The 9,665-nt window shown below is 34.5% G+C and overlaps 1 protein-coding gene across 1 annotated transcript; it reads left to right on the forward strand.

The window, feature by feature from the left end:
* Window positions 1–1,138: 1,138 nt before the first annotated feature.
* arpc5la (actin related protein 2/3 complex, subunit 5-like, a) lies at window positions 1,139–8,317 on the forward strand. Its single transcript, XM_048210496.1, has 4 exons — window positions 1,139–1,559; window positions 3,984–4,056; window positions 7,430–7,606; window positions 7,702–8,317. Exons 1-4 carry the CDS (start codon window positions 1,420–1,422, stop codon window positions 7,762–7,764), a joined length of 453 nt encoding a protein of 150 aa, XP_048066453.1. The 5' UTR covers window positions 1,139–1,419; the 3' UTR covers window positions 7,765–8,317.
* The last annotated feature ends 1,348 nt before the right edge of the window (window positions 8,318–9,665 follow it).

Below are 9,665 nucleotides of genomic sequence, written 5' to 3' on the forward strand. Positions count from 1 at the left end.
ATCCCTTGTCAAACTCGCTCAAATCCTTACACTTGCCCATTTTTCCTGCTTCCAACACATCAACTTTGAGGACAAAATGTTCACTTGCTGCCTAATATATCCCATCTACTAACAGGTGCCATGATTATAAGATAATCAGTGTTTATATACACAAAATAAAAAAAAAGAAGGATATTAGAACATGCTTGGTTGTGATAATGATTATTATAAACAAACAAACAAATCAATCAATCAATCGATCAATCAATCAGGCTGAAAGAAAGAAAGAAAGAAAGAAAGAAAGAAAGAAAGAAAGAAAGAAAGAAAGAAAGAAAGAAAGTTAAAGAAATAAACCTTGAATAATGTAGTTTTGACATGTGATAGCCTAGATAAAAGCATTAATCTTTGGATGTGTTTTTAAATAACACACCAGAGGTGGCAAATCAGAAAGCTAACAATTAGTTTATGAGAAAAACAAACAAACAAAAACCCCTCTTTTCCCTCCAACTGTGTCATTTGACAAAATAAAGAGGTAAATACACAGCTTACAACTGCGAAAAGTCATAATTATATATTAAATTAGCCATTGGATAGAAAATGCATAGGCTAATATTGTTGTAGGGGTTGTACATAGCCTACGCATAAAATAAAATCAAAAAAGGTTATTAGAGCATGTGTTATAATGTCATTATTTTAAATAAATAGGCCTAAATAAATAAATAAATAGAGTGAGTGACAGTGTTCTTTACATATTACAAATGAACATTTCTCTTGGTGTTGTTTATGTTACAGATAGTCTATAATATGCATACATTATAGGCAACATTTTTTATTATTAAATTACATTTCAAGAAACATACAAAACAAACATTAAACAATAGACATGGGGGATACATATAACAGATTGTTTTTTTTTGGTCTTGATCCATTTATATAGCCTATTTTTCAGTTAAAGCATAGGCTACATTCTGCAAATTTATTATTATTTTTTTTTAGAATAAGGGATGTTTTATACATTTCTTATTTCTTGTAATTGCATTCAATGTGTCAAAAACGAGGGCTTAATAAACTCCACTCGAGTCAAGCCCACTGATCTGTATAACGACTCTATAATGTTCTCTATATAGCGGTCAATTCCATCGTCGACTCACAGGAAACGGAAACACCGTGTCACGGCGTAACCATGGTGTGCAATTCCGTTTCCGCTCCAGTCGGGATTTTTGTCCGCTCTGCAGGAATGTGTGGAGATGCTCGCGCTGAGGGAGAGGTAACAGCCGCACCTTCCTGTTGACAGATGAACCCATTAACGGCGGTCCGTGCCTTTGGCTCTCTGCACTGCCACTGAGGGAAGCGGAGACGCACTCGCATCCGTGCAGCTGCAGATCTGTCCATTATCCCACATTCCCGGGCTCGCATGATTGATTGAAGCTGCTCCTCCTCATGGCGAAAAACACCCTGTCCTCACGATTCCGGGGAGTCGACATCGACGAATACGACGAGAATAAATTCGTGGACGACCAGGACGAGGCGGCCGAGCAGCAGGGACCGGACGCCTGTGAGGTGGACGATCTCATCAGACAATATCCTTCAGATGAGCGCTGCTGGAGATGCTCTCTTCACTGTCTTTATCGATTATATATACAGCCTACCTTATGCTGACAGATCTTAATATTTATTATTATTATCTCTAGAAAACATGCCAGGAAAAAGTTCATCTTGCTTAAGGGCATCCAAATAATAATATTGTCCTAGTTTAGATGTACCTCATACATTATTTACACACATGATGTGTTTTAAACAGCAGTCAGCTGTCTACCTAGGCATCACAGCACCAGTGGTGTCCAGAAATGCTGTCCAGCGTCTTGGTAGACAGCTGACTGTGATTTAATAATAATAAACCTGTCAAATAGTTTAACAATGATGTAGGTTTATTCAAAATTATGGATTTTGTTTTTGTGTTTGAAGTAACAGGTTATTTTGTGGAGTTATTGCTGGTGCTGAATGCTACGGAAGAGGATTAGGGCCAAGCAATAATAAAAAAATAAAACCATCTCGAGATTAAAGTTGTTAAATTTAGAGAAAAAAACTCGTTAAATTTCGAGAAAAAAGTCGAAATAAAATGTTGAGAATAAACTCGTTAAATTACGAGAAAAAAAACGTTAAATTTCGAGAAAAAAGTCTAGATAAAATGTTGAGAATAAACTCGTTAAATTACGAGAAAAAAGTCGAGATAAAATGTTGAGAATAAACTCGTTAAATTACGAGAAAAAAGTCGAGATAAAATGTTGAGAATAAAGTCATTAAATTACGAGAAAAAGTTGTTAAATTACGAGAACAAATTCGTTAAATTATGAGAAAAATGTCGTTAAATTTTGAGAAAAAAGTCAAGATAAAACGTTGAGAATAAAGTCATTAAATTACGAGAAAAAAGTCGTTAAATTACGAGAACAAATTCGTTAAATTACGAGAAAAAAGTTGTTAATTACGACAACAAATTCGTTAAATTACGAATTTGTTCTCATAATTTAATGACTTTTTTCTCGTAATTTAATGACTTTATTCTCATAATTTAATGTTTATTCTCAACATTTTATCTCGACTTTTTTCTTGAAATTTAACACGTTTTTTCTCGTAATTTAATGAGTTTATTCTCATAATTTAATGTTTATTCTCAACATTTTATCTTGACTTTTTTCCTGAAATTTAACAAGTTTTTTCTCGTAATTTAATGAGTTTATTCTCAACATTTTATCTCGACTTTTTTCTCGAAATTTAACAACTTTAATCTCGAGATGGTTTTATTTTTTTATTATTGCTTGGCCCTAATCCTCTTCCGTAGAATGCTGATTACTTTCTGTTCTATTAATTTATTATATCTTTTAATCTGGTTTTATTTCTTATTTATTTGTCTTTCCAGTAGTTTAAGTAAGTTGTCGATTTTTGAGATTTTTTTCTTTTTCAGTTTTTTTTCTAGCTTCATATTAATTTAGTTAGTTTTTAGCTGTTATACATCAATTATACATTATTTTATCAGATTATATATAGGTTTAATGTATAGTATAATAATCCTTAAGGACTGCTTCCTTAACACATTAACTAACTGAGAATATTTAAATATTTGAATGCACATATTTTTAACACAGTGCCATTAATTTTAAATTTCCATTAGTGCCATGATTTTTTTTTTTTTTTTTTTTCTAATTACATTCATTTTTTAAAAAGCTTTGAATAACCTTGAATATGACAAGGTCATAGTTTAGTTTTGAAGCGTGATGGATATAAGCATTAATCTTTGGGTGTGTTTTTAAATGCGTTTTAAAACGAAACAGTTATTTAGTTGCTGCTGAGAAAAAAATCTCCCCCTCTTTTCCCTCCAACTGTGCGTGATGTCATTTATTTAATCAGGTCATCAGCATTTGTGACTGGAATGATCCATTTTTGATGCTCAGAGCCACATTTTTAGACTGTAGGAGCTTTAAAGAGCCTGACGCCTCCTTTACCCTCTCTAATGAAATGAAGTGTCCATGTCATCAGCATGACTATTCTAGTGTTTAAAGGTATCCTTAGGCAACAGGTTATGCATTTTCATTTGATTATTTTTGTTTTAGGGTGGCATCATTTGAGTCAGTGTTGAGCTGATCAGATCATGTTTTTATAAACAGAATTATGTTTTTATAGACTACAGAGAAACAGAAAGTTTAAATTTTTCTGAGAAATCAACCCACAGATGATTTATTTATAGTTGTCTCTGTATATTAAGCTTGGATAGAAGAAAGTATTTTAAAATCAACATATTTTATCTTCAGATTTAGACACAAGTTATGATTAGTCAGTGAGAAATGTTCAAGCCAAACTTCTGAACACCAGCTTCTCTGTAAACTTTTCTAATGCAAAAAATGTCAACCATGCTAAAATAAGATTTAGTCTATCTAAGGAATGCTCTTCAGGGTTCTTTGAGAGTGACTGACTGGTTGGTCAGCTTTCCTTAACTAACTGTGATGCACAGGGGACATGATGACAGCATTTCACATCGCCTTGAGGAATCCTCCAATCAACTCCAAGAATCCAGCAGTCAAAGTAAGAGGCAACGCTGTTACTCAGACAGTTTGATCTATCACTTTCAGATGTTCAAGGAGACTGTCAGTGTCTGAAATCGAATACTTTCCCATTATATGTGAAAAACAGTAAGAGAGTAGTATGTATGAATACAGAGCATTTAAAGGTGCCGAAGAACATGTTTTAAAAAGATGTAATATAAGTCTTAAGTGTCCCCTGAATGTGTCTGTGAAGTTTCAGCTCAAAATACCCCATAGTTTTTTTTATTAATTTTTTTAACTGCCTATCATTATAAATGTGCCGATTCAGGGTACGCGGCCCCTTTAAATCTCGTGCTCCACGCCCCAAGAGCTCACGCTTGCCTTAAACATCATAAACAAAGTTCACACAGCTAATATAACCCTCAAAATGGATCTTTACAAAGTGTTCCTCATGAGTATGTCTAATCGTGTAAGTATGGTATTTATTTGGATGTTTACATTTGATTCTGAATGAGTTTGATAGTGCTCCGTGGCTAACGGCTAATGCTACACTGTTGGAGAGATTTATAAAGAATGAAGTTGTGTTTATGAATTATACAGACTGCAAGTGTTTAAAAATGAAAATAGCGACGGCTCTTGTCTCCGTGAATACAGTAAGAAACGATGGTAGCTTTAACCACATTTAACAGTACATTAGCAACATGCTAACGAAACATATAGAAAGACAATTTACAAATATCACTAAAAATATCATGATATCATGGATCATGTCAGTTATTATTGCTCCATCTGCCATTTTTCGCTGTTGTCTTTGCTTGCTTACCTAGTCTGATGATTCAGCTGTGCACATCCAGACGTTAATACTGGCTGCCCTTGTGTAATGCCTTGATCATGGGCTGGCATATGCAAATATTGGGGGCGTACACCCCGACTGTTACGTAACAGTCGGTGTTATGTTGAGATTCGCCTGTTCTTCGGAGGTCATTTAAACAAATGAGATTTATATAAGAAGGAGGAAACAATGGAGTTTGAGACTCACTGTATGTCATTTCCCTATACTGAACTCTTGTTATTCAACTATGCCGAGGTAAATTCAATTTTTGAATCTAGGGCACCTTTAAAAATAAAAGTAGGCAAAAAGTACCTGCATGACCTACTATTTCCACCAAGATCTTGAAGTGCACAGTCGGTGGACACTTTACCATCCCATGAGGCCATTGGAAAGGATTGGCAGTATGATGATTTATGACTTGACGGTAACAACATGGATGTAGTTATGTCTGAATTTCATTCAAACTATATTAATACTCTATAGAATATATACATTTTAATGGTCATGAAGTCAATTAAAAATGTAATAGTAGCTACTCAGACAGTATGAAATTTTGGACACACTGTGCTATTAGGGGCCTTATTTGTTCACAACAGGTTGTGACAACGATGACATCACTGTGTGCCTTAAATGTGCTGTTCTTTTACCTCGAGGGGTGTGAAATTCAGCCCTCTGGATGCTTTAAGGAATATTCCGGGTTCAGTACAAGTTCAGCTCATTTAATGGCATTTGCAAAATGTTGGTTACCACAAAAATGAATTTCCACCTGTTTTTCTTTTTCTTCAAAAATAGCTAGATTTGGGCTACACTGAGGCATTTACAATGTTTTTGGTGTGAAAAAAAAATTGCTTGCTAACCTTTTCTATATAAAGCTGTTCACACACAATTACAACTTTGTTGCCCTGAATGCCTAAAATGACTATAAAAACTGAATTTACAGCTCAGATAGTAGTTTTAACAGAAGAATTAATGTGCTTTTACAAAATTATAAGCTTCACATTCCTCCTTTAAATCCTCCAAAAATTACCATAGTAAGCACCACACCGTAACTTTTGATTTTTTTTAAGATAATAAGGGACGAGTCATAAAAAATATTGTATGAGTGTACAAAAATTATGCCACAAATGCTGTCAGTTGAGCCTAACTTGTCTTGTACATTAAATATTCCTTTAATAATGTTAAGCGTGATGCACCAAAATTTCAACAATCAAGAAAATGTGTCCAAAACAGTTAAAAAAAAATTGGTCTAAATGATTGACCGAAACAGTGATGTGTAATTTCCTCTCCTCTGATGGTGCTTTTTGACAATGACTGTGTCTATTTTGTGCCCCCAACATGTATAAGGTACAACAAATAAACAAGAAAGTGATGCCGAGAAAACCAAAAATGATGCTGGAGTAGCAATATGTAAAATTTCGAGAGTCAGCTCAGTGTAGGGCTGTCAAACGATTAATCGCTATTAATCGCAATTAATCGCATACAAAATAAAAGTTTGAGTTTGCATAATATATTTGCGAGTACTGTGTGTAATTAATATGCATATATAAATACACACAAATTAATGTATATATTTAAGAGAAATGTTATTTATGTACAAAATATTTGTATTTATATATAATATAAATTATATAAAAATATAAATGAATACATATACTTGTAAATATTTCTCAAATATATACATGAATGTGTTTGTATTTATATGTACATAATAATTACACACAGTACACCCACATATATTAGGCAAACTTAAACTTTTAGTTTGTATGCGATTAATCGCGATTAATCGTTTGACAGCCCTAGCTCAGTGTTGAAGAAATTTACTGCGACTGGTTTAATTCATCTTCTGAGAACACGACAGCATACCGAGTTCAATTATCCAGTTACCCAAATTTAATTTTCAAAATGTTATTTTCAGTTTTCGTCTAAATGGTGCATCCATAGCTATTAGGGTTGCAAAGGGGCAGAAACTTTCCATGGGAAGCTGGGGAATTTTGGAAATATTCCAAGTTGGAAACTTAATGGGAATTTATGGAAATGAAAGGGAATCAATTGGAAATTTGGGATAATTTATACAAACTGTATCATATACAAACATAAACATTTTGTTTAGCAGACATGCATGGCAAGTAATACAAATTTAAAATAAAGTAAATAAAAAAAAAAATAAGACTTTGATTTAATGCGAGTAGAACTTTAATTGATTCTTTCATTGAACAACAAAAAAGCATGAATGTTGAGTAAAATAGACATTTTCCCTATGAACCAAATGCAAATAGCCCTGCGATAAGTATTGCGCTGTTTGCATGAGATTGAGGAATGCGCAAGGTACAAATTCACCTGAATTTGCATTAAATCTGGTTGTCTTAAATAAGATAATGCTGCAAGATGTTTTTTCCTCAACTACATTTAAGTTCTCTGTTACAGGTTTACTTGCAGTTTTGCAAATTTCCAGTTTATTCCTGTCAATTCCCATATATTCGAATTTTGCTACCCTTCTAGTTATGCATTTAAACAGTCCAAGCGTTTTCTCTTTTACACCACCTACGCTTGTTTCTTTTGCTCCCTCCACCTCCTCTCTCAGGAGCGGGCCCAGGCGGTGGTGTTACGAGTGCTGACTGCGTTCAAGAGCAGCGATATTGAGCCGGCAGTGAAGTCTCTGGACAAGAACGGAGTGGACCTGCTGATGAAGTACATCTACAGAGGCTTCGAGAAGCCCTCGGACAACAGCAGCGCCATCCTGCTCCAGTGGCATGAAAAGGTCGGTCTTGGAATAAAGAGGTTTGATCTCTTGTAAGCCTTTTTCTTTTCATCTCACACCTCTGTGTCTATTTTTCTCTTCATATTCTCACTCAGGCTTTCGCTGTGGGGGGTCTGGGGTCGATCGTACGGGTGCTGACTGCAAGAAAATCCGTCTGAGAAGCCGAAAGAAATAAAGAGAGATAACCAGCCACGGGATTTGCTTCTCTTTCTTAAACGTGGACAACTTCCTCTCTCACAACTCAACCTTATCTGGGGGAAAACCACTCTAGTCCAAGCGATTGTTTCACTCAAAAACAGAGATATTGTATGATATTTAATGTAAATTATTGATTCTTCAATATGTTATTACGGAAGACCCGATTCTCGACTAATGAAGGTGAGCGGTTGTGTGACAGTCTGTGAACTGCGACAGAAGGACGATGAGTCTCATGAAGAGACTTTGCTGTATAAGCCCTGAGCAGCGGTTTCAGGGCAGTAAATACTGTGACGAAGATGAAAGTTGTATTTGCTTGTTTTACTTAGTTGGCGCTCTCGGATGTGTAGTTCTCATTTCTTTAGTTCAAATTCTCAGTTTTTCTTATTGTACAGAAAGAGGATGATGTTTAATATATTGTATTTAGGTGGTGGATTTATGGTTCAATTCGTTGTGTGGGGTCGGGTCGGGAGGGTTATTGTGAAGTGCCTGGTGCAATAAAGAACATTAAGAGTGTATTTCTTTTTTTTTTTTTCATATCTATTTGGTCATTAGATTAGTTCTATGGAAGCTTGTTTTCGCCACTAAATAACAAATAAAAAAGGTAATTGTGACTTTTTATCTCACAATTCTGACTTTTTCTGATATAAACATAATTGCGAGTTATAAAGAATTATCTGATCGCGTTTTATTAAGTTTATATCTCACAATTCTGACTTTTTTTTTCTTAGAATTGTGAGTTTATATCTCGCAATTGTGAGTTTATATCTGACAATTCTGAGAAAAGTCAGAATTGCGAGGTATAAACTCGTAATTGCCAGAAAAAAGTTAGAATTGTGAGTTCTGACTATATAACTCACAATTGCAACTTTATATAATGCAATTATATAAATATCAGAATTGCGAGATGTAAACTCGAATTGCGAGATGGTAAAAGCATAGTGATCGTTTAGTGGCTGATTGCCAAACACAACTTAATAAATTAAGTTTGTCTTTACCATAAGAATGTCTGTGTGCTATAAAGGAACAAACGATAATCTAAATCAGACTGTACTTTGCTGTTTGGTGATTTTGCAACATCAAACCACAGTTACAGTATCAAACTCATGTGACAGAGGTGAATATATGCTGGTTATAAAGCGATTTTAGGTTTCTTATCATGTAAGTGCATGTTATCACTTTGAGAAAACCAATGAAAAAACAACAAAAACTGATAACTGTACTGTACTGTAATGCTGAATATAATGCTGTTTGAACCATTTATGTTAAATATGGTCTAAAAAAAGTGAGAGGTTTGGAAATTTAAGTCTGAAAAAGTGTGGAATTTTGAAACGAATAATGTGTAGGAACCCATTTGATATACTTCTCAGGGACATCATTTTTAGACACATAGGCTTGCCTTTACAATTGCAATTACATTTGTATAATTTTAATTAATTTTTGAGGAAAATATGGTTTTCCTGGATTACCTATACAAGTGTCTTTAAAATGGTTCCCCTAGATATGGCCTTTTAGCCTACTCTTCAGTTAGAAGAGTAATAGTTTACTGTATCTCTCCTCAAAAAATGTGATTTGAGTCATCATTCATGTCACAGAATGTGGATTATTACACATCAAGTCTAAAAACAGGATTGGAGGTTGTTTTACTCCTGAATCCTAATATGAAGAATACTAATACTGATATTCGAGGCTGTGGGCATCATAGAGACTGGGACAATGTTCCTGGTTACAACCCCCCCAAACCCCCCCATCCACCCACATGGCGCCTCATGGTATAGTGATACCATAACAACACCAATAACAACTTGCCACATAATATGTCAATGCACTATTGTGTACAGCCAGACAATTAACACACTGTCAC

This window comes from Megalobrama amblycephala, linkage group LG12 (genome assembly GCF_018812025.1).
Source record: "Megalobrama amblycephala isolate DHTTF-2021 linkage group LG12, ASM1881202v1, whole genome shotgun sequence".
Classification (NCBI taxonomy): domain Eukaryota; kingdom Metazoa; phylum Chordata; class Actinopteri; order Cypriniformes; family Xenocyprididae; genus Megalobrama; species Megalobrama amblycephala.

Excerpts from the sequence above, each read along its gene's own strand:
- arpc5la (XM_048210496.1), top strand. The coding sequence starts at position 1,420 with ATGGCGAAAAACACCCTGTCCTCACGATTCCGGGGAGTCGACATCGAC. Across the intron at positions 1,560-3,983 it reads GTGGACGATCTCATCAGACA|AGGGGACATGATGACAGCAT; the intron begins ATATCCTTCAGA and ends ACTGTGATGCAC. Across the intron at positions 7,607-7,701 it reads TGCTCCAGTGGCATGAAAAG|GCTTTCGCTGTGGGGGGTCT; the intron begins GTCGGTCTTGGA and ends ATTCTCACTCAG.